A 25,608-nucleotide genomic window follows, 5' to 3' on the forward strand; every position below is an offset into this window, starting at 1 on the left:
CGCCTTGCTGATCTTTGAGGGGCCCTATTCTCTCCCTAGTTACCCTTTTGTCCTTAATATATTTGTAAAAACTCTTTGGATTCTCCTTAATTCTATTTGCCAAAGCTATCTAATGTCCCTGTTTTGCCCTCCTGATTTCCCTCTTAAGTATACTCCTACTTCCTTTATACTCTTCTAAGGATTCACTCAATCTATCCTGTCTATACCTTACATATGATTCCTTCTTTTTCATAACCAGACCCTCAATGTCTTTAGTCATCCAGCATTCCCTATACCTACCAGCCTTTCCTTTCACCCTAACAGGAATATATTTTCTCTGGATTCTCGTTATCTCATTTCTGAAGGCTTCCCATTTTCCAGCCTTCCTTTACCTACAAACATCTGCCCCCAATCAGCTTTTGAAAGTTCTTGCCTAATACTGTCAAAATTGGCCTTTCCCCAATTTAAACCTTCAACTTTTAGATCTGGTCTATCCTTTTCCATCACTATAGAATTATGGTCGCTGGCCCCACAGTGCTCCCCCACTGACTCCTCAGTCACCGGCCCTGCCTTAATTCCCAAGAGTAAGTCAAGTTTTGCACCTTCTCTCGTAGGCACATCCACATACTGAATCAGAAAATTGTCTTGTACACACTGAACAAATTCCTCTCCATCTAAACCCCTTAACACTATGGCAGTCCCAGTCTATGTTTGGAAAGTTAAAATCCCCTAAATTGTGGGCGGCACAGTGGTTAGCACTGCTACCTCACAGCGCCAGAGACCCGGGTTCAATTCCCGCCTCAGTATCTCCCCCATTTTCTGACTGACTGTGTGGAGTTTGCACATTCTCCCCGTGTCTGTGTGGGTTTCCTCCGGGTGCTCCGGTTTCCTCCCACAGTCCAAAAATGTGCAGGTTAGGTGAACTGACCATGCTAAATTGCCTGTAGGGGAAGGGGTAAATGTAGGGGAATGGGTGTGGGTGGGTTGCGCTTCGGCGGGTGAATGTGGACTTGTGGGCCGAAGGGCTGTTTCCACACTGTAAGTAATCTAATCTAATCATAACCACCCTATTATTCTTACAGATAGCTGAGACCTCCTTACAAGTTTGTTTCTCAATTTCCCCCTGACTATTAGGGGGTACATAGTACAATCCCAATAAGGTGATCATCCCTTTCATATTTCTCACTTCCACCCAAATAACTTCCCTGGATGTATTTCCGGGAATATCCTCCCTCAGCACAGCTGTAATGCTATCCCTTATCAAAAATGCACCCCCCCCCCCACCCTTGCCTCCCTTTCTATCATTCCTGTAGCATTTATATCCTGAAATATGAAGCTGCCAGTCCTGCCCATCCCTGAGCCATGTTTCTGCAATTGCTATGAAATCCCAGTCCCATGTTCCTAACCATGCCATGAGTTCATCTGCCTTCCCTGTTAGATCCCTTGCATTGAAATAAATGCAGTTTAATTTATTAGTCCTACCTTGTCCCTGACTGTTTGACTCGCTTTTGTTCTCAACTGTACCAGTCTCAGATTGATCTCTTTCCTCACTATCTCCCCTCGGTCCCCCCCCCACCTTACCAGTCTAAATCCTCCCGAGTAGCTCTAGCAAATCTCCCCAGCCAGTATATTAGTCTCCTTCCAATTTAGGTGCAATCTGTCCTTCTTGTACAGGTCACTTCTACCCCAAAAGAGATTCCAATGATCCAAATGTGAATCCTTCTCCCATACACCAGCTCCTCAGCTATGCATTCATCTGCTCTATCCTTTCCTCTATTCCTGCCCTCACTAACTCGTAGCACCGGGGGTAATCCAGATATTACTACTTTCGAGGACCTCCTTTTTAAATTTCTGCCGAACTCTCTGTAATCTCCCTTCAGAATCTCAACCTTTTCACTTCCTACGTCATCAGTTCCAATGTGGACAATAATCTCTTGCTGGCCCCTCTCCCCCGTGAGAACATTCTGCACCCTCTCTGAGACATCCTTGATCCTGGTACCAGGGAAGCAACACACCACTGCTTTTTCACTGCTGGCCACAGAAACGTCTATCTGTATATCGAACTAGAGAATCCCCCAACACAATTGATTGCTTGAAACCCAATGTACGGCTCGTTGCATAGGAGCCAGTCTCAATACCAGAAACTTGGCTGTTCCTGCTACGTTCCCCCAACCACATTCCTCTGGGTCTGGGGTCGCACGTGGGCCCAAATCAAGTAAGGTCAGGACGGGCTGGATTTGATTTGATTTATTATTGTCACACGTACCAAAATACAGTGAAAATATTCGTTTTGCGTGCTAACCAGACAATTCATACCTTATATAAGTAAATCAGGTAATAGAGCAGACTGCAGAACATAGTGTTACAGCTACAGAAAAGGTGCAGAGAACGATCCACTCTAATATATGAGAGATCTGTTCATAAGTCTGATAACAGCAGGAAAGAAGCTGTTCTTGAATCTGTTGGTATGTGTTTTCAAACTTTTGTATCTTCTGCCCAATGGAAGAGGGTGGAAGAGAGTTATAACTGGGGCGGGAGGGGTCTATGATTATGTTGGCTGCTTTCCCGAGGCAACACAGACAGAGTCAATGGAAGAATGTTACACGTGGGGTGTGTTTTTGGTAAGGGGGCACATAAAATAGGGCAAATGGCCAGTCCAACACCTTCCCACCTACCCCTCTGCTCATCCTGAAAGTACAGAGAGATGGTAAGTCAGAATAGACAGGGTTTATTTCACAATTTGTAAAACAATGGGAAGAAAGTTATAGGGTGTCCTGTGCCTACCAGGAGAACCTCACTTCTCTGCCAAAGTGGAATGAGTCCGTGACAGACAAAGTCTTCGGGAGTCAAGAGAACATGTGTAAACTTAGCTGCAGTGATTGCAATGAGAGTTCAAATCAAAACTACATGAGTCATTTGTTTCCAAGTTACTCAAGGCATTTATACTCTTGGGATTGCTATTTCACAACAAACCCCTTTAGATCTCATTTAGAAAAAAAGACAAAGAGAATTAAATTTTTGAAAACATGAACAACAGATATAATGACAAGACATTAACCATCCAAAAGAGATACAGAGGTGAACTGAAGCAGTTGAAAATTCACAACACTGAAAGTGAGGAACAAAGAAAGAGACTGAACAAATGTGGCCACACAAGGAGAGATGTCTGGATCTCTCACATGTAGGAGGAGTTCAATTCACAGGAAGCTGAGTAACATGTGGCAATCACTCCACACAAAGTTACCAACACAGCCAATGTAAATCAGCTGCATGCACTCTCCTATTCCCCCACAAGACCATCAGCAGGCAGTAATACATTCATCACAGGTTTCCAAATTTCAACTTTTGACAAGAATGAGTTCAGGTGCAAGGATTTTGTTTTGCAAAATTAGGTAATGTTGATACCTGCTGGTGTGTCTACACCTCAATTAAAATCGAAGCCTCCACGATCACATTTTCTGCTGGGCTTGGTGTTCAAGGTTAATCCAGCAGTTTAATTCGGTGTGATTTCTCTATCCATGAGTGGTCAGGGCTGGCATGAAGAATGACTACTCATCCTCTCTTAGAAAATACTTTTTAACACTCCTTCACAGGATGTGGACGTCACTGGCTGAACCAGCATTCACAGCCCATCCTTAATTACCCAGTGAGCAATTTAGAGTCACGTCAACCAATGCTGTAGATGCTGGAGATTAGAGTCCAGAGTGCAGTGCTGGAAAAGCACAGCAGGTCAGGCAGCATCTGAGGAACAGGACAGGGTCGACGTTTTGGGCAAAAAGCCCTTCATCAGGTTCAATCTCCTGTGGCAGACACCTGATGAAAGGCTTCTGCCCGACTCTCCTACTCCTTGGATAGTGCCTAACTTGCTGTGCTTTTCCAGCACCATAATGCTGTGGGTCTAGAGTCATATGTAAGCTAGACTAGGTAAGGATGGGAGATTTCCTTCACTGAAGGACATTACTGAACCAGACAGGTTTTGCCAACAATTGACAATGTCATAAGACTCTTAACTGATTTCTTTTACATTGAATTCAAATTCCACCATCTGCCATGGTAGGATTCTAACTCAGGTCCCCAGATCATTACCTGGGTCTGGATTAAGAGAACGGCATTAATACCACTACATTAAGATGGAGGTGGATGCTAGTTATCGTAGTTGTTTTCTTGGTTTATGTGGTGTAGAATGATGGCAATGGGCCAAATTCAATCTCCTGTGGCAGTTTTGGTATCTGCCATCAGCTGTGGCAGATCTTTGAGGCTTGCCCCAATCACCTCACCCTCACCTCCTCACAAGCTATGGGCATCACCAAAGTACACTGCTTTCAATGAAGCACTTTTAAAAAGGACAATATGGCAGCCAAATTGCACACACAGCAAGATACCATAAACAGAAATATGATGATAAGCAGACAATCTGCTTTTGTGATTTGGACTGAAGGATAAATTTTCAGTCCAGAGTTTCCTGTGTTTTTCAAACAGAGCCACGGAATCATCTTTCCCCAACTATGTTTCCATCAATTTTCCTTTTTATCCTCATTTTCAACATCATTTCAAGAATTTTGCTGTTTATTCCAACCAAGGTCTCTGTTTTTAAACCCTTAGCAAGTTTTAACATCTCAATTGGATGTTTGTCTATGGGTGTTTAGAATGATCACTGGGAAGCAAAGCAACTCATTCCAAATGCCTTAAATTCTGATCTCCTATGGAGTGATTGGGTCATATCAGATTGGTTACATACACAATGCACAAAAAATCAAAAACAGCAAAAAATAACATTAACTCAAAAGCAACCACAAATGGGAAGTTATTACTGACAAAAATCAGCTAACACATTGCAGAAGTTGAGAACAGGGGTGGACGATGGGGGTAAAATCATTGGGCTAGTAATGCCCAGACTAATACTCTGAGGTTGCATATTCAAATCCCACCACAGCAGCTGACGTAATTAAATTCAATTAATGCAATCTGGAATTGAAAGTTAGTCATGGTGATAATGTCGTGTTAAACCCATCTGGTTCATTACCAAGGAACACAGGGAAGAAAACCTGCCACCCATGCCCAGTGTGGCCTAACTGCGATTCCAGATTCTTAGTAACATGATCAACTCTGAGCCGTCCTTCAATTCAAGGACCATTAGAGATGGACAAATTCCTCAAATGCTCATCTTGCCAGTGCCACCAACGTCCCACCGAAGCATAAAGAAAAAAAATATTGTTAACCATTCAGCTCCTTGAGCCAGCCTCACCTTTATTTAAAGAATGCATCACAACCCCATCTACCGAACTTGGTTCTCTAAAACGTGTACCTATATAATAAAAATCAATCAGTTTTCAAAAAGCATCGCCTCCAAACCTTGATAAAAGGTCTGTACTAAAAAGTCCAGACAGCAGAAATCTAAAATTAAAATAGAAACCGCTGGAAATATTCAGCAGGTCAAGAGAAGTGAAGCAGAGATTAAGGCTGACATTTCTTCGTCAGAACTGAGGAAAGATAGACAATAATTTGTCTGAAAACAACATGGAGTGCTGATAAAATAAGTCAGTAATGACAGAACAAGAAAAAAGAAAACTATGAAACAGAATGGAGGGAGGGGTTCTGATCTTAAACTATTAAACTCAGTCTTGAGCCCAGAGGGTTGCACAGGGCCAGTAGAAAGATGAAGTGTTGTTCAGTGAACTCACATCAACCTTCATTCGAACTCTACAGCAGGACAAGGACAGAATCATCAAAGTGGGAGAAAACCCTAAATAACCAATCAAACCTGCTGAGTATTTCCAACATTTTCTGTTTTTAAAAGCAAATCCCCACATATTTTGTCACATGGCACTGGCTTCAGCCTTGGTCATTCACAGCTCCTAATCTCCCTATAATCTATGCACTCCCTTTCTACGCACTCACCTCTTTATTGCTACCTTTGCTTCTGGAGCCATGACTCACCTTCTCTCAGCCTGGTATAAATATCTCCCTATTTCTCCCCTTTTTTTGGCTTTGACAAACGGTCATTTAGACTTGAAACGTCAGCTCTTTTCTCTCCTTACAGATGCTGTCAGACCTGCTGAGCTTTACCAGCATTTTCTCTTTTATTTTCTGTTCTTATGTCATCACCACAGTTCCAAACGCTCAAAGATGCGTAGTAAAATATTTCTGTGGTTCAGTCAAGACTTTAAGCTGCAAACAGACACAGAACCCCATCACACTTTATCAATAAATACTGAAACTCCAATAACTGATAATACTTTATTTAAATTCCACTTTGCTTACTTCACAATGAATGATGACTTACAGTGTGGGTCATTAAGTCAATAGAAATTCTGCTTGACATACAGACTAGTAGGAACAAGGTTTTTGCTAAATTGCAGCTATCGACAGACACCACTCCAACTTTTTTTTTAATTTATTCATTCACTGGATGAGGACATCACTGGCTAGAATTCATTACCCATGCCCAGAGGGCTGTTAAGAATCAACCACATTGCTGTGTGACTCCAGACCAGCTAAGGATGGCAGCAACCTTCCCTAAAGGACATTAGTGAACCAAATAATAAAAGCAAATTACTGCGGATCCTGGAATCTGAAACCAAAAGGGAAAATGTTGGAAAATCTCAGCAGGTCTGGCAGCATCTGTAAGGAGAGAAAAGAGCTGACGTCAAAGGATCAGTTAGACTCGAAATGTCAGCTCTCTTCTGCATCTGTAAGGAGAGAAAAGAGCTGACGTCAAAGGATCAGTTAGACTCAAAATGTCAGCTCAAAAGAGAGATGCTGACAGACCTGCTGAGATCTTCCAGCATTTTCTCTTTTGGTTAGTGAACCAAATTTTTTTTGGACCATCGGTTGTTATTAGAGACTCTTAATTCCGGATTTGTATTGAACTCAAATTCCATCATCTGTCGTAATGGGATTTGAACCTGGGTCCCCAGAACATTACCTGGATCCCTGGATTAACCAGTGATAATCCCGCTAGGCCATCAACCCCCACCCCCCACCCCCATTGTCTATTGCTACACTTCATTCAGTTTATTTGGCTGCAAAATATCCCAAGACCTGCTAAAGGCGCTGCTTCATTGCTTTAAGAACCACATTGTAAAGCAGATGAGAATCATTGACAGATCTCGGTAACCGGGACCTTGGATTCATATCACACTACAGGTGACCTCGCTGCAACTACACACACACACAGACACCTGCACACACACTCTCATACAGGCCCATACATTCACATGACCCTCTCTCATACACAAGCTCTCTCTCATACGATCACACATATACCCCCACACTCACACAAGCGCCCTCTCACAGACCTATACCCCTTTACACTCTCACTCACACACATACACAACACTCTCACAGACACACACACACACACACCCGCACACATGTATATATAAGCTTGTGGGGTGAATTTGTACTTGCAGAATTGCATTTTATTTTATTCAAAAACTGCATGAATCCATGTAAGATTCTGTAAATCCATTTTTTAAGATTAGAATCAGTCTGAACATTGTGGCATAGACAGTCTCATACAGGGCACCTCACATCTGAAACGCATTATCTGGGCCAACATGACACCAGTTGTTAAAGTTCACTTGAGAATATAACTTTAAAAAAGTTCTGCGATTTACATATGAAAGAAGATGTTGTGAAACTTGAAAGGGCTCAGAAAAGATTTACAAGGATGTTGCCAGGGTTGGAGGATTTGAGCTCTATGGAGAGGCTGAACAGGCTGGGGCTGTTTTCCCTGGAGTGCCGAAGACTGAGGGGTGACCTTATAGAGGTTTACAAAATTATGAGAGGCATGGATAGGATAAATAGACAAAGTCTTTTCCCTGGGGTCGGGGAGTCCAGAACTAGAGGGCATAGGTTTAGGGTGAGAGGGGAAAGATATAAAAGAGACCTACGGGGTAACTTTTTCACACAGAGGATGGTACGTGTATGGAATGAGCTGCCAGAGGAAGTGGTGGAGGCTGGTACAATTGCAACATTTAAAAGGCACGTGGATGGGTATATGAATAGGAAGGGTTTGAAGGGAGATGGGCCAGGTGCTGGCAGGTGGGACTAGATTGGGTTGGGATATCTGGTCAGCATGGACGGGTTGGACCGAAGGGTCTCTATGACTCGATAACTGAAACCAACATGTTCATTCTAAAAGATGAGAGACTTAACAAACAATCCAGGTCTTTTTCAGTATATAATTTCAGTTGCATCACACTGTAAACTTTTGCTATAAATTCTAATTCTTATAATTTTATTCTCCACAACCACCTGATGAAGGCGCAGCACTCCGAAAGCTAGTACTTCCAAATAAACCTGTTGGACTATAACCTGATGTTGTGTGATTTTTAACTTTGTACACCCCAGTCCAAAACCGGCATCTCCAAATCTCAGTAACCCAAAGCTGTCATGGAGCTCAAATGGAGCCCATTTTTATGAGCTGTTTTCCCCTTTCCTCAAGTTATATAGAGCCAACTGGCTCACACCCTTTTCTCTCCAAAGAAGAAGAGAGATGTTTTGATGGAAAGGTTCTTTTATGGTGTATGGCTAACTACGCTCACTCTCACTGAACATTCCTGGGTGAGATACAGCAGCATCACAATTATTAGTTTTCCATAGATGCTTTAAAAACTGGTGAATGACAACAACAAAAAAATTATACACCGCTCCTCAAGAACTGACGCTTTATCTTGGGCTGCATTCACACCCAACAAGAAATGGGCAGAATGGAGATAAATCTATAATTTCTCTTATTAATCTGTCCATAATAAACTATTGTTCATTGGAGCTTGCTGTGCAATAATTGGCAGTCATGTTTCCAAAAAACAACTGAAAAAACACTTCAAACATAATTAATTGGCTGCAAAACATGTTGAGGCAAATTAAATTTAGATAAATGTGAGATGCTGCATTTTGGAAAGGCAAATCAGGGCAGGACTTAGACACTTGATGGTAAAGTCCTGGGGAGTGTTGCTGAACAAAGAGACCTTGGAGTGCAGGTTCATAGTTCCCTGAAAGTGGAATCTCAGGTGTATAGGATAGTGAAGAAGGCATTTGGTATGCTTTCCTTTATTGGTCAGAGTTTTGAGTTTGGGAGGTTATGTTGCAGCTATACAGGACATTGGTTAGGCCAGTTTGGAATATTGTGTGAAATCCTGGTCTCCCTCCTATAGGAAGGATGTTGTGAAACTTGACAGAGTTCAGAGGAGATTTACAAGGACGTTGCCAGGGTTGGAAGGTTTTGAGCTATAGGAAGAGGCTGAATAGGCTGGGGCTGTTTTCCCTGGAGCGTCAGAGGCTGAGGGGTGACCTTATAGAGGTTTATAAAATCATGAGGGCCATGGATAGGGTAAATAAACAAGGTCTTTTCCCTGGGATAGGGGAGTCCAGAACAAGAGGGCATAGGGTAGGATGAGAGGGGAAACATTTAAAAGAACCTAAGAGGCAACCTTTTCACACAGAGGGTGGTACGTGTATGGAATGAGCTGCCAGAGGAAGTGGTGGAGGCTGGTACAATTGCAACATTTAAAAGGCATCTGGATGGATATATGAATAAGAAGGTTTAGAGAGATATGGGCCAAGTGCTGGCAAATGGGACTAAACTAATTTAGGATATCTAGTCAGCATGGATGAGTTGGATCAAAGGGTCAGTTTCAATGCTGCGCTTCTCTATGACTATGACTCTATAATGAAAAATATGATATGAAGTTTTATTGCTATGAGTAATCGTGATATTGCCTAATTTGTACAATTTAACCACCTTCCTGGAGAAATCAACCTGCTTTTATTGGGAGACATTGCTGCAGTTTTGTTTTGTCATTAGTTATTTGCCAATAGTATGTGAATAGTCTTTTCAAAGACTGTTTGCTGCTGTAATTCTTACCATAAATTCTGCCCTGCCTTGAACTCACAGGAGGACACAGTAGTGCATTTACCTGGTTATCCGATGGAAATAAAATGCACATTAACTCCCAAGGAGCACTTGAGCTTCATATTTAACAGCTCACCTGGCAGACGGTACTGCAGTATCTTGCCATTTTGCACTGGGAACAACGCAACAGAGATCCCTCCCTGTGAAGAAAAAAATATATTACCAACTAAATAAAACAGGAAAGGTTTATGGTTGAGTACAATTTAAATCACACAGCCTTGGTGACTTCAGAAAGTGCTTGGGAATAAGGTTTTCGTCAGAAAGTAAAGTTTCAAAATAGCAACTGATAAAAAGGCTGCTAAAACACATTATGCAAAGCAACACATGCAAGTTTATATTTATGTACAGCTGGAGATAAAATTCCAAAGTGACCTCGATTTGACGGTGATGTTTGATCACCGTCTAATTCTGCTTTGCTTTCAACTGTTTTCTCAATGACATGAACCAGTCAGCACCAATGAGATGAATACCATTCACCAAGAGGCAAATGATGATGAATGTCATTTCCCACTGTAAAAATACATGCAAATGCTGCTGTTATCATGAGATTAGTCATTGAATCCCATCAGGTGCCTCAGAAAATTCTAGAGTCTTATTTTGGAGCTGCCCCATTGTGGAATTGAACTAATCTGGCAGCCTGGTGGCCTTATTAATCCGCATTTTGCAAGAGGTGAATAATCGAAAGGATTCTATATTAAACAGCACTGATTCAGAAACGGTCTGTAAAACCACTGCACTTATGAAGTTGTCTGCTCTGATTAAAAAGATTACAGTCAATCAAAGCAAAACCTTTTCATTCTCCTGTTTACTTGCAGAGGTCTTTTAGTTGCTGAAGTCCTTGATTTCAAACACTTGCTGCTGTAGTTGGAAAAAAGCTGATGTAGCACCACAGAGCCAGCGACGGATCTTCTCAATGGTGACCACCATGATATGGGAAACACGCAACATATTCCAGAGTTCAACATACAAACACTGTCACAGCCACAGGCAGTACACCCTACATCATCATCACTCACTGTGTAAAATGGCTTTTCCTCATGTCAATATCAGTTTAAAGTATTCAGCTTCTTGATCCTTCTGTTGATGTGAATAGTTTCCTGCCTCTCCTAATTCAGAGTTTTCAGCGGTGTCAGCTGTGGCTTAGTCGGTAGCACACTTGCTTCTGAATCAGATGGTTCCAGGTTCTAGTCCTACTCTGACAGCTTGGCACAAATGTGAAGATGGACACTCCGGTCAGGAACAGCGACTGTGCTACTCTATCAAAACCACAAATGGGATGAGAAGTCAAGGCCCTAGCTCAGGTGCATGTAAAATATCTGACAGCACTATTTCAAAGAAGAGACAGGCAGGTTCCCTCAGTATTCAGGCCATTATTCGTCCTTCGATCAACATCAGGAAAAACTTCACATCGCTACTTGAGGGAGCTGCCACATTTCCTGTATTGTAACAGCGATTACTCTCCAAGGTTCACTCAATTCATTGCAAAACACGTTTGTGGTCATGAAAAATTTGATATAAAGAACAACCCAAATCATACAGTCACAGATGCACAGATTCATACAGGGCGGAAAAAAAAAATAATCCAAGAGTATCTTGTCTGCTGTGGTTCTGTTCGCCGAGCTGGAAGTTTTTGTTGCAAACGTTTCGTCCCCTGTCTAGGTGACATCCCCAGTGCTTGGGAGCCTCCTGTGAAGCGCTTCTGTGGTGTTTCCTCCGGCATTTATAGTGGCCTGTCCCTGCCGCTTCCTGTTGTCAGTTTCAGCTGTCCGCTGTGTGGCCGGTATATTGGGTCCAGGTCTATGTGTTTGTTGATGGAGTTTGTGGATGAATGCCAAGCTTCTAGGAATTCCCTGGCTGTTCTTTGTTTCACTTGCCCTATAATGGTAGTGTTGTCCCAGTCAAATTCATGTTGCTTGTCGTGTGGCTACTAGGGATAGCTGGTCGTGTCGTTTCGAGGCCAGTTGATGTTCGTGGATGCAGATCGTTAGCTGTCTTCCTGTTTGTCCTATATAGTGCTTTGTGCAGTCCTTGCATGGGATTTTGTACACTACGTTAGTTTTGCTCATGCTGGGTATCGGGTCCTTTGTTTTGGTGAGTTGTTGTCTGAGCGTGGCTGTTGGTTTGTGTGCTGTTATAAGTCCTAGTGGTCGCAGTAGTCTGGCTGTCATTTCAGAGATGTTCTTGATGTATGGTAGTGTGGCTTGTCCTTTGGGTTGCGGCATGTCCTCGTTCTGTTGTCTCTCCCTTAGGCATCTGTTGATGAAATTGCGCGGGTATCCGTTTTTGGCGAATACATTGTATAGGTGTTCTTCTTCCTCTTTTTGCAGTTCTGGTGTGCTGCAGTGTGTTGTGGCCCTTTTGAACAGTGTCTTGATGCAACTTCGTTTGTGTGTATTGGGGTGGTTGCTTTCGTAGTTCAGGACTTGGTCTGTGTGTGTGGCTTTCCTGTATACCTTTGTGGTGAATTCTCCGTTCGGTGTTCTCTGTACCCTCACGTCTAGGAATGGGAGTTGGTTGTCCTTTTCTTCCTCTCTCGTGAATCGGATTCCTGTGAGTGTGGAGTTGATGATCCGGTGTGTATTCTCTATTTCCGTGTTTTTAATGATTACAAAGGTGTCATCAACGTATCTGACCCAGAGTTTGGGTTGAATTTGTGGTAAGACTGTTACAGCCACTACAGCAGACAGCTGAAACTGACAACCAGAAGCGGGAGGGACAGGCACTATAAATGCCGGAGGAAACACCACAGAAGCGCTTCACAGGAGGCTCCCAAGCACTGAGGATGTCACCTAGACAGGGGACGAAACGTTTGCAACAAAAACTTCCAGCTCGGCGAACAGAACCACAGCAACGAGCACCCGAGCTACAAATCTTCTCACAAACTTTGAGTATCTTGTCTCTCCTTGTAGCTCATTTGCTCCATCCCAGGCAACATTCTGGTGAACTCCTCTGTATCCCTGCTAGTGCTATCACATCCTTCCTGTAGTGAGGGGACCAGAACTGCACACAGTACTCCAACTATGGCCTAACCAACATCCTTTCCAACTCCAACATTACTTCCTTGCTCTTACACTCTATACCATAACTGATGAAAGTGTCCCAAATGCCTTCTTAACTATCATAGTCATGTGCTCTGCTGACTTCAGGGATCTGTGAACAATTATCCCAAGATCCCTCTGTTCCTCTAAGTCACCCAGTGTCCTGCCATTCATTAAATCCTCCCTCATCATGTTTCTTCGCTCAAAATGCTTCATCTCACACTAATCGGAGTTAAATACCATCTGTCACTGGTTTGCCCATCTGACCAACCCATTTATATCTTTCTGTAACCTACAACCATCTTCTTCACTATTAGCCACTTTAACAATCTTGGTGTCATCTGCAAATTTGCTTAACATTTTCCCAACATTTTCATTTATATCATTTACGTGTATAATAATAAACAATAAGAGTCCCAATACTGATCCTTGTGGCACACTGCTGGACACTAGCCTCCAGTCACTCCCCTCTGTGTCCTATTACTAGGCAGTTTCTGATCCATCTTGCCAAGTTTCCCACAATTCCATGTGCTTTAATCTTCTCAATCAGTCTCCCATGTGGGACCTTGGCAAAAGCTTTGCTAAAATCTATATAAACTACTGTGCTGTAGAATCTAAGGATTCCTGGAAAATCACTGCCAGTTCATCCACTATCTCTGTAGCTACTTCCTTCAATACTCTAAGATATTGTACAAGATTCCTATAAAACCTGGCTTCACCCTCAGCTCGAGGAAGAGAATCCTTGATCTACATGAACAGACTGTCAACTCTGTGTCAGCCTCGTAATTTCTCTTTCAGCGATATCGCTTGTAAGAAACAGCTGGTCAATTTCTGTCTGTGTGGTCTCTGCTTTATTGGGCTAATTTCTCCGATAATTGGGAATGTCAAAATCACCTATTATAATTACCCAATAATTACACTTACACCTCCCCACCTCTGTGAACTGTCTACATTTTTGCTGCTGTACTGCCTGCTGATTCTTTGGGGCCTATAATATACTCCCAGTAAAACTGCTGCCCCCTTAACATTCCTACAAAGCCTTGTTTAAGGACCCTTCCAAGATATCACAGAGTCATATAGCGTGGAAACAGACCCTTCAGGCCAACAATACCATGCCAACCAAGTTTCCTAAACTAAGCTAGTCCCACTTGCCTGCAGTTGGCCCATCCTTTTCAACCAATCCAAAGAACAGAAGTTCCTCATTCTCAGACCCACTTCCATCCATCTTTTCTGCACGGTGTCTAAAGCCTTGGCATCTTTCTGAAAGTGAGATATCCAGAAATGAACAATATACTCCAGGTGAGACTGCACCAGTGTTCTAAAGAGCAGCCGTAATTTCCTCACTTGATGATTTCCTTCCTTATTTCCTCCCACTGCATCAGTGCCATTTTGCAAGTGGAGTACCGAATACTTGAGAACAATATTTCAAACATAGCTTTTTGACAGATCTCAGTCAAATCCCTTGAGACTTACTAAGAGTGTTCAAAACATTCATTATTTTGTGCTCATGTCTTCGTTTGCAAAGCTCCAAAAATAAAGACCATAAAATGACCTACATTCAAAGAATCCTCGCTGAAACACACTTTGGTCTTCAATGACACACAGAAAGATAGCTACACATTCTTGCTACAGGCCCAGTGACCGAAAGGTCATGCCACAATCAGAAGGCCACAGGTTTATGACTCATTTCTCAGGCCTGACAAGGATGAGTGCAGCATTGTTAGAGGGCTGCCTTTCAGATTGCCCTCAGAAGGTTCAGAAGCTATGAATCTAAAGCTGCATTTTCTTATTAAGACCAAATAGACTCTGCAAGATAATGTAGCATGATGCCCTGGCTAAACATTAATCCCTTTTCCAACAAGCCCCAGGCAGGATAACAAGGAATCCACCTAACTGTTAAATCTAGCTGACCACAACATCAGAAAAGGATGGGCAGGCTGGCTCTCTTTTCTCTTCGAGAAAACGGAAAGCTGAGGTCTGAGCTGGAAATCTATGTGCAATACGTCCACTGTTTCCTTTTATCTACAGAAGTAACTTGATTGAAAAACTAATTTATTGTAGTCAAAAACACAAATTGCTGAAAAGGCTCAGCAGGTCTAGCAGCATCTGTGGAGAGAAAGCAGAGTTAACGTTTTGGGTCCAGTCATCTTCAGAACTCAAAGTTATTGATGTTCTTTAAAGAAGTGACTTGTGTTGTAGATAAAGGGGAACCAGTGGGTTTATTGCACTTAGATTTTCAGCAGGCATTGATAAAGTACCACATCAAAAGTTATTATGCAAATTAAAAGCTCATAGAGTTGAGGCAAACATATTGGCATGGATAGAAGACTGGGGTGACTAATGGGAAGCAGAGAGTAGAAATAAGTGGGTTTTTTCAAGCTGTAGGATGTCACAAGTGGTGTGCCAGAGGGTCAGTGCTGGGACCTCCACTCTTTATAACATTTATAAATGACTTGGATGAAGGGATCAAAGATATGTTGACTAAATTTCCTGAAGGCACAAATATAGTTAGGAAAGCAAAGTATGAAGGAGACTTAAGGGGCCTACAAAGGCGCATAGATGTTTAAGTGAGCGGGCAAAGATCTGGCAAATGGAGTATAATATGGAAAAAGGTGAAAAGGTTCATTTTCGTAAAAAGATTTTGTCTGGAGGTACAGTAAGTAATCAGGAAAGCTAATAGAATGTTCATGTTTATTGTGAGGTGAATTAAATGGAAGAGTAGGGATGTTATGCCTTAGTTATACATGGTATTGGTGAGACTTCATCTGGAGTACAATGTACAGCACTGGTCACTGCATTTAGGAAAGGATGCTAATGCATTGGAAGCAGTTCTGAGAAGATTTACTCAATGAATACTTAGAATTAGCAGATTGTCTTCTGAAAAAAAGCCTCGACCTATACCCTGTGGAGTTGAGAAGCAGAGATGACTTAATTGAAGTATAAAAGATTCTGAGGGGACTTGATCAGGTGGACATGGAAAGGATGTTCCCATTTGTGGGACAATCTAGAACTAGTGGTCATGGTTTAAAAATAAGGTTCATCCATTTAAAATACAGATGAGGAAAAAGTATTTCACTCAGAGGGTTGAGAAAGGAGTTTAGCAGCAAAGATGGTTGAGAAACAATGGCAGACATTTAAGAAGATGTATTCCAGTGAGGAAAAATGAATCCAGCAAGGGGATAATGGTTAACCAGAGAAGTTAAGGATATCATCAATTTGAAAGAAACAAAAGATCCAATTTAGCAAGATTAGTGGTAAGTTAGAGAATAGGGAAAGTTTAAAAAAGCAACAAAGGACGACCAGAGACATAATAAAGAGGGATAAACTTTGAAGGTAAACTTGCAACTAATATCACGATGGGCAGAAAGAGCTTTTCTACATACATAAAATGAATGAGAGAAGCAGAAGTGAACATTAGTTCTTTAGAGAATCAGGCTGGAAAATAACAATGGGGAACAAGGAAATGGCAGAGGACTTAAAAAATACATTGTACCAGTTTATAATTGAAAGACACTGATAGCATTCAAAATTACAAAATAATCAAGGAGCCAAAGGAGGACTGGAAATAAATACAATAACCATCAATGGAGAAAAAGTGTGAAGAAGACTCACGGGGCGAAAAACTGATATATTCCCTGGACTTGATGGGATGCATCTTAGAATATTGAAGGAAGCAGTTACAGAGATAGTGCATGGATGGGCAGTGATCTTCCAGGAATCCTTAGATTCTAGAAAACTCCCAGAGAATTGGGAAAACTCCAATGTAATATCTTTATTCAATAAGGAAAGGACAGAGAAAACAGGTAACCACAAACAAGTTAGTTTAACATCTGTTGTTGAGATAACATTAGGGTCTATTACAAAGGATGTCAGAGCATTTAGAAATACATAATATAATCAAACAGAGTTATCATGACTTCATTAAGGGGAAGTTATGCTTGGCAAATTCACTAGAAGTTTTTGAGAATGCAAATGCAGGATTAATAAAAAGGAAGCAGTATATGTAATATATTTGGATTTTCAGTCGGTATTTTAAAAGGCAGCACACATTAGGCTATTTAATAAGGTAAGGGCCTATTGTGTTGGGGGTAGTAGACCGGCAAGCACAGAGGATTGGTTAAAGAGTAGAAAACAGATAGTTTAGATAAGGAGAGCATTTTCAGGATGGTAACCTGTAACGGGTGAAGCACCACACATCAGGGCTGAGGCCATGGTTATTCACAAATATGCCCATGACTTAGTTCAGAGAAGTGAATGCACTATAGCCAGGTTTGTGAATGCCAAAAAATAAGGGGGAAAGGCAAGTGGGGAGGTCAACTCTTAAGGGTATGCAAGGGGATGTGGACAGGTTAAAAGAGTGGACAAAAAAAACTTCTCAGATGGATTATAATGTGCAAGAATATAAGGTTATGCACTTTGTGAGGAAGATTAGAGAAGCTGAGTATTATTTAAATGGAAAAAGACAGCAGAAAGCAACAGAAAAGATGGATTCGAGAGTCCTCATGTATGAACCACAAAATGTGAGCATTCAGTTCAGCAAGTAATGGGGAAGGGAAACGGAATTTTGGTATTTATTTCAAAGGAAATGGAATATAAAAATAGGAATGGTTTGCAAAAATGATTCAAGACACTAATCAGATGACAGCTGGAATACTGAGAGACTTAGATGGAGCAAATGGAAAGAGACTCAGTTGGAGCATGGAGGTGAGGTTAAAAAAATTAGCCTGAGGATTTATTGACTGACCTGACCGCACTAAATACCAAAGTGTATTGGTCTTCAAGATCAACAACAACAGCTGCCACACATCAATCTCCACAGTCCAACAGCAGAAATGTCCTACATTTTCAGCTATTACGGGCTCCTTATGGATTCTGCAATGAGTTATTGAGTTGTTGTGCATCACGTAAGGAGCACCTGAAAACTGTTTTGTCAAACTGGGGATGGAAGATGAATTGTGACATTTGGATGGGGTGGGGAAAGATCATTTCCATAACAATCCAGAATGTATTAATAAATCAATGGAATAATAAATCAATAGATTAAAAATTCAAGTATATTATCCCCTGCCAAACACAATTTGATTTCAGTCATGCATGAACAAGGAAGAGCTGATTGAACACATGAGAATATTCCAGCATTACAGCCTTCAAAAAGTCTCTCACTCAGCTGTTACAACTCCTTAACTACACCAGACAGGGACTACCTTACCACTATCAACTGGAAAAGCAGACACACATATTTTCGCAATACCACCCACCATCCATACGGCTCACTTTCATGTTACAACTCAGTTGTACATAATGCAACCAGTTTGACATTAAGGAATTGTTTAAGAAGGGCTTGAGATATGCCATCTCAATCAGGAAGGAGAAGTCTCATATCTCAGCTCATTCTGGCAGGAGAGGGTCGGATCAATGGACCATGCAGGAAGAGGAGTCGCAGATGATGGGCTCATCCAGGAGGTGGAGATTCAGACCAGAGCCAGATCCAGCAGAAGGCGTTTCAGATTCTAGGCCTATCAGGGATGGTCAGCCTCAGATAACAGGTCCTTCCTGAAGGAGAAACCGTAGATTACAGAACCAGTCAGGAGGAGGAGCCTCAAATTACAGTCCCACTTGGAAAAATCCTAAAATTACAGGAGGAACAACCTCAGACTACAGATCCTGCTGGGAGAAGACTCATGTTACAGGCCCACCCAGGAGGAGGAGCCTCAGATTCCAGGTCCATCTGGGAGGAGTTCTCTCAGATTACAGGCTCTTCGGAGGAGACAAAACTCACATCACAGGCCCACCCAGGAGGCCGAGCCTCAGATTTCAGGCTGATCATGAACATTGTTTGAGTCATACAGTACATAACTGTACCTGCATCTACCATTTCCTTTGACAGTTTATTCCACATACAAACCACCCTCTGTTCTGCCAAAGATCATCAAGAATGGGAAGATTTTGGGCAATTTCATCACTTCTTCCATTTCAAAAGTGTTAGTGTAGTGTAGTGTTTCGATCGTTAAGTAATTCTGAAACGTAGTCACTGAACCTTTGCAGAGAAAGCTCCCACAAGCAGTAATGTAGCAATGACCAGACGATATGTATCTCTTTTCAGTCATCTTTGGCTGAGGAATAACCATTAGCCAAAGAGGGTTACCCCGAAACTTCATTAAAAAAGGGATTGCTGGATATTTTGTGCCCAGAGGGCAGATGAGGCTTCAGTTCAACATAACATTTGAAAATGGGCACCTCTGATAGTGCAGCACTCCCTCAGGTCTCCACTGGAATGTTAATCTGGACTGTGCACTCCAGGCTGTGCAGTAGGACTTGAACCTTCAACTTATTGACTCAAGAGGCGACAATGCTATCATTTGGGCAAGGTCGATACCTCTGTTGTACTGAATATACCTGTTGCTGCTGTTGCTGCTGCTGCTGCTGTGACAGTAACAAACTCCTGCTTGTTAAAGCATTAATCATAAATAGCTTTCCTCACTCATCATCAGGATACCCATTCTTTATGGGCATCTGCACCAATGATTTATTACATCTCCACCAACCAACGATTGTTGGAATTAAGCGATTAAAAGGAAAAGCATCTGCAATTCACTTTAACAGCACATTACCGAGTGAAAGCTGTTAAAATCCACTGGCATCCCATTATAAACTGTTCCAATGAAGCAGCTCACAGCATTTAAATTCTAATAAATTGCTGCCGTTATCATCTGCAAAACACTTTGCAAAAGGTCATATTTCAAGTCAACGTCACATTAATTTTTTACATCCACCTTGTATGTATTATTCAAAGATCATGCTCTGTAAGCCAGATCTGGGCATTGATTATTGTCAGATTCAAATCTTTCAGGATACCTCATAACACTCAATACTTAAAACCAGCAACAAAATCTAAGTTTTTTTTGTTATAATCAAAGTGTTTTACAGCATCGCAGGGTGCTCGTCAAAAGCAAGCTTCAAACAAAAATCAATACTGAGCTAAATAAAACAAACCTGGGGAAGCCTAACCAAAGGTTGGTCAGAGATAGCTTTTAAGGAGCATCTTAAGTAAAGAGAGAGACAGAAAAAACAGTTTAAGGAGGGAATTCCAGAATTTGGGAGCGAGACAACCAATGACACAGGATTCAAACTGAGGATATATAAATCCAGAGTTAATTTGGCACAAAATTGAACGTTTATGCTGGACTCAGGTTATGTCCACTGGTACTTCCATCTTTAAGATTTTGACATCCAATAACTAGGATAACATCCTGTAAATTGACACCCCTTAGGTATTGCTGAAAGGGAAACATTGTCTAGAAGACTAATTGGCCAATTTGTGTCCCCTCTCCTCTTCATTTTTTAGATTAGATTAGATTACTTACAGTGTGGAAACAGGCCCTTCGGCCCAACAAGTCCACACCGCCCCGCCGAAGCGCAACCCACCCATACCCCTACATTTTACCCCTTACCTAACACTGCGGGCAATTTAGCATAGCCAATTCACCTGACCTGCACATTTTTGGACTGTGGGAGGAAACCGGAGCACCCGGAGGGAAACCCACGCAGACACGGGGAGAACGTGCAAACTCCACACAGTCGCCTGAGGCGGGAATTGAACCCGGGTCTCTGGCGTTGTGAGGCAGCAGTGCTAACCACTGTGCCACCCATTAGCAGGGACAATACAGAAATAAATCACCACAATGTCATCCAACCTTTATTTTTGACCAGAAGCAAAGTGACACAGTTTATCACATGTTAAATAAGCCTCCATAAAAAGAGATAACCACAAACATTTTCATGTAGGCTGAGCATTTATAATCGTTGCATCCTTGCATCAATATATCTCATTTACTTTGTCAGAGGCATAAAGTCTGTAATACTTAGCTCACAGTTGACCAGCACAGCTACTTTGTCTGTATTAATTCAGAGGATAGAAACACAGTCATTGGGGATTATTGCACCAGCCAGATTTCAAGTATGACTTGGAACATGTTCGAAGGTGGTTCAGTTGAGACAGAGAAACAGAGAATGTGTGGGTCCAGAAAAGAGTCACCTGGGATCAACAGGTAGGTGCTGTAAAACACAACACCTTGAGGTTATCTTTATCCACTGCTTGATCGGTAGCAGGAGAGCAGCCATTCTTGATCATATTACAATCGACTCTCCCAAATGTAAAGTACACTTCAATCAGGTGTAAACAGGTTGACCTTAGACGGTGACATAACCAGCAAAACAGCGGCTCCATACTTCACTTTCAAGACAGGAGAGCACATTTTTGTGCAGGGGGAGATAGAAACATGTGTCAATGTGGTTTACAGAACTTAATGATTGTTGGTAGAAATGCAGCATATGGGGTCTTGTAGCATGGTGGTCATGTCTCTACCTGTGTGCCACAAGATCCAGATTCCAGTGCCACCTGGCCTGGTGTTGGGTGTCACAGCATGTACAAGCAAGCCAATTAAAACTTTTTTATTAATTGCAGACATGAAATTAAAAACAAACACAAAAAAAAGCAGGTGAGGCAATCTTTTTAAAACAAAATCAAACCTGCTTCCTTTCTCAAGTCATACTGTTGCTAAATCGGCAGAGTCAAAAAGGAAATGCCTTTGTTTGCCCACCCCCTGAACAGAAACAACGCAGACTTCCGTCAAATTCAAAATGACTGAAGAAATGTTCCTTCACCCAAATATCAACGAATCATTTGCCACGAGCAGTGATTTCGAGCTGGATCATTTATTATTGATGAAAGGTACAATCATGACTTTACAGAAAATATACTGCCTCCATTAGGTTCTGTCTAATCTACAAGCTAACCTTTACTGAGTTCACCAGAAGGTCAGCCATCAGGAAAAGAGCTGTGCACTTTGGGTCTCCTTGCTTTATTTTCCTCTCTTCAATAGCATAGATGCTTCAATTAACCTTCAAAGGCACGGATACATAGGACTACATATCACTCCGGTTCGCTGCAGGCACCTCGGACTTAGGCACGATCATTGGAAGGCGGAAGTCAAGCTGATCTATTCCCAAATTGCACTGCTGCAGAGATGGAAGAAAGAATAAGCAACTGAGAGAGCCATCATCCCTTCTCCAGTCAGATCTGTAGACCTTATCCAGTGCTGTGACAAGTAGCATTGTGAACAAAAGGAGATAGCCATTTTAATTTGACCAGAAACTTAACAGATATTTTAAAAATCCATATACAAACTAAAGTGAGGGCACTGCACACACTTCATCCAATATTGTACTGATATTATCAAGGAGATCTTTATGGACAGCAAATTCAACACAAGATAGGCATTAAAATTAACCGTACTCCATTTACCAATAGTAAATACCAACAATAAAAGTGATGTTAAACCAGAATAACAAGAACTTGTGCAGCATTTTGAGAGAATGCTGTTTTCATATTCCCCTGTTGTATCAGCATGCCAATTGATTTTGTATATCCAACCTCAGGATCACCATGGAACCTCAAATGCAATCTCCAGATCCAGAGATACAAGCGAGAAAAAGTAAAAGGCCTGATTGACTGCAAACCTGGTTATGGTCACTATTCACCCAACAGGAGCCCTGCACATTGAAACAATTCAAAAATCACATTCAGACAGTGTATAACTCCACATGACCACTATCTCTCCAGCACACACTAGGGATGACTGGACCCAGTGACGCAAATGTTACAAGGTTTTCATTGAGGCAGTGGAGAATTAATCAAACTTTTGCTCAGGCAACCAAAGGCACTATTTAATGCAAGTTAGGGTGCAGAGTAACTCTGACAGTTCAAAGTCTGTGAGAAGATTTGTAGCTCGGGTACTCGTTGTTGTGGTTCTGTTGGCCGAGTTGGGAATTTGTGTTGCAGACGTTTTGTCCCCTGTCTAGGTGACATTCTCAGTGCTTGGGAGCCTCCTGTGAAGCGCTTCTGTGATGTTTCCTCCGGCATTTATAGTGGTTTCTCTCTGCCACTTCCGGTTGTCAGTTCCAGCTGTCTGCTGCAGTGGCCGGTATATTGGATCCAGGTCGATGTGCTTATTGATTGAATCTGTGGATGAGTGCCATGCCTCTAGGAATTCCCTGGCTGTTCTCTGTGGGGAGAAAGTAGCATAGAGTACAATAGGTGAGTGGGGGAGGGAATGAAGGTGATAGGTCAGGGAGGAGAGGGTTGAGTGGATAGGTGGAAAAGGAGATAGACATCCACCTATCCACTCCACCCTCTCCTCCCTGACCTATCACCTTCATCCCCTCCCCCACTCACCCATTGTACTCTATGCTACTTTCTCCCCACCCCCACCCTCCTCTAGCTTATCTCTCCACGCTTCAGGCTCTCTGCCTTTATTCCTGATGAAGGGCTTTTGCCCGAAACGTCTATTTCGCTGCTCCTTGGATGCTGCCTGAACTGCTGTGCTCTTCCAGCACCACTCATCCAAAATTTAATCCAGTCCATGAACACATGATACATTGTCTCCTTATGATTCCTGTTACATCTCAGTTATCAATGATATTTTGGTCAGGTGTTTTTTTTACAAGAAAAAGTGCTTGGAATTTAAAAATTAGTGGATTGCTAAAAACAAAAAAGGAATCGGATAAATATTTGGACTGGCAAAATGTTGCATGGCTGCAGGAAAGACTGGCAGTATGGGTTAAATTGGATTGCACTGTGAAAGAATTGACACAGGGATGCCGGGCCACCTGGGGTGTATCATACTTGGCCTTGCCTGTTTTCTGATATACTTTCTTCTTCACTGCCGTTTTGCCTCCAATATTTGGTGCCATGTTGCAGTCTGTTGTTGAATAAGACAAAAGTGAGTCTCAATCAGTGGCAGAGTGCTGCTGTCACTGAAGAAGTAATCTATAGAAAAACAGAACATTAGACAAATTCAGGAGGTCTGCCAGCATCTATAGAGACAGTTCACGTTTCAAGTCCAGAATGCTTCCTCCTCTTCTGCTAAGTTTTTGCATCATTCTGTTTACTTCAGACTTCTAGCATCTGCATTATTATGCCTTTATTTGAGTTGTAATCCACAAATGGAGGTTAATGTTCTGAGGACATGGGTTTGAATATCAGTATATGGTTAAATTGAAATTTAATTAAGAAATCTGAAATTAAAAAGCGAGTCTAAACCACCATTGTCAATTACAGTAAAAAACCATCTGAGCCAATTACTGCCCCACCAATCTACTCCCAAAATGATGGAAGGAGTTGCAATCAATGCTATCAAGCAACGCTTGTATAACAACAACCTGCTCTTTGATGATTGGTTCCTCCAGGTCACTCAGTTCCTGACCTCATTACAGCCTTGGTGTCAGCATGGACAAAAGAGGTGAACTCTAGAGGTGAGGTGGCAGTGACAACCCTTAATACCCAGGCAGTATTTGACTGTGTTTGGCACCAAGGAGCCTGAACAAAACTGGAGTCAATGGAAAACGCTTAATTGTCTGGAGTCATAACCAGCAGAAAAGGAAGACAGTTGTGTTTGCCAGAGGACAATTATCTCAGCTCTCGGACATCTATGTAGGGGCTCCTTAGGGGAGTGTCTTAGGCACTTCCATCTTCAGCTGCTTCATCAGTGACCTTCCCTCCATCACAAGGGCAGAGGTTGGGACGTTTGCTGATGATTCAGCAGTATTTGCAACTTCGCCAATACTGAAGCTGTCCATGCCCAAATGCAGCAAAACCTGGACAACATCTAGGATTGGGTTGATGAATGGCAAATAACATACGTACCACACAAATGCTGGGCAATAACTAACTCCAAGAAAGAGAGAATTAAACCATTGCCCTTTGACATTGAATGTCATTGCCATCAGTTTGAAGAATGTTGTCCACAAAATGACTGCCACAAACATTTGCAAAGCAGTAATGATGCACTTGCAAATCTGTTGCAATTCTCTGCTTCTGAGGAGACATATTTGAGCTGGCACACTTTCTAATGTAAAGTCATTCGTTTTGAAACAGCACATGCAACTCTAAGAAAAAAGACATGGAATAGTCTGTAAATGAAAACATTGCGCTGTGTTGCTTTGATGATATTTCTGTGTAAATCAGCAACATGAACGGAGTAGAACAGTGACATGCTGTTTTTACAATGTGATGAGAGCTCTTAGAACCAACCCAGACAGATGGGTTACTCCATGCCACTCGTAAGGGCGCCTTATAAATTAGTTTGCGCATGGAAATCTACTCTGGTAGCTGCAAATGCACTCAAAGAATCCTAAAGGACAGCAACTAACAGGTATTGGAAAGGTTACAGGCAAGTCAACCAAAAATGGTGTGATGATAAGATGAATTGTGAAACATATCAGGAATAGCAGCTACCCAGTGGGTCTCCAGTTACCAAATGATTTACATGTAGTTGGTCACAGTTCAGTAAAATATCCAGTTCAGTACTTCCCTCCCTCTGCAAATTACAAAGTACATGAGTTCTGCCACATCCTTCTAAAGTTTTGTATGTGGGTAGCTCCATGGTCTAAAGTGTGGCAAGCAGTTTATGAAATTTCAAAGTTTATGACAAGTTAACAAAAACTAAAAAGCAACATTTCTCAAACTGCAGAAAACATATATATTAGACATTATTTCACAAAAGCTTTCAGCACGTGAACAGTTCAAATCACAATTTGTGCCTCTGCTTGGTCCTATAAATAACGAACACTGTGTTTAATTGCATTGACCAATCCTATAAAGGCAGCTGCTGT

At 41.9% G+C, this 25,608-nt stretch overlaps 1 protein-coding gene across 3 annotated transcripts in view; it reads right to left on the reverse strand.

The window, feature by feature from the left end:
• Window positions 1-25,608, reverse strand: part of smyd3 (SET and MYND domain containing 3) — a 796,202-nt gene that overhangs the window by 575,332 nt on the left and 195,262 nt on the right. For 2 of the 3 annotated variants that reach the window (XM_043695426.1, XM_043695428.1), the window contains exon 2: window positions 9,975-10,038. In XM_043695426.1, coding sequence (XP_043551361.1) covers window positions 9,975-10,038 — 64 coding nt within the window. Of the gene's footprint in view, window positions 1-9,974; window positions 10,039-21,732; window positions 21,921-25,608 lie in introns of those variants that run through there. The other variant, XM_043695427.1, reaches the window with a different exon arrangement.

The sequence above is a fragment of the Chiloscyllium plagiosum genome, chromosome 9 (assembly GCF_004010195.1).
Source record: "Chiloscyllium plagiosum isolate BGI_BamShark_2017 chromosome 9, ASM401019v2, whole genome shotgun sequence".
Classification (NCBI taxonomy): Eukaryota; Metazoa; Chordata; class Chondrichthyes; order Orectolobiformes; family Hemiscylliidae; genus Chiloscyllium; species Chiloscyllium plagiosum.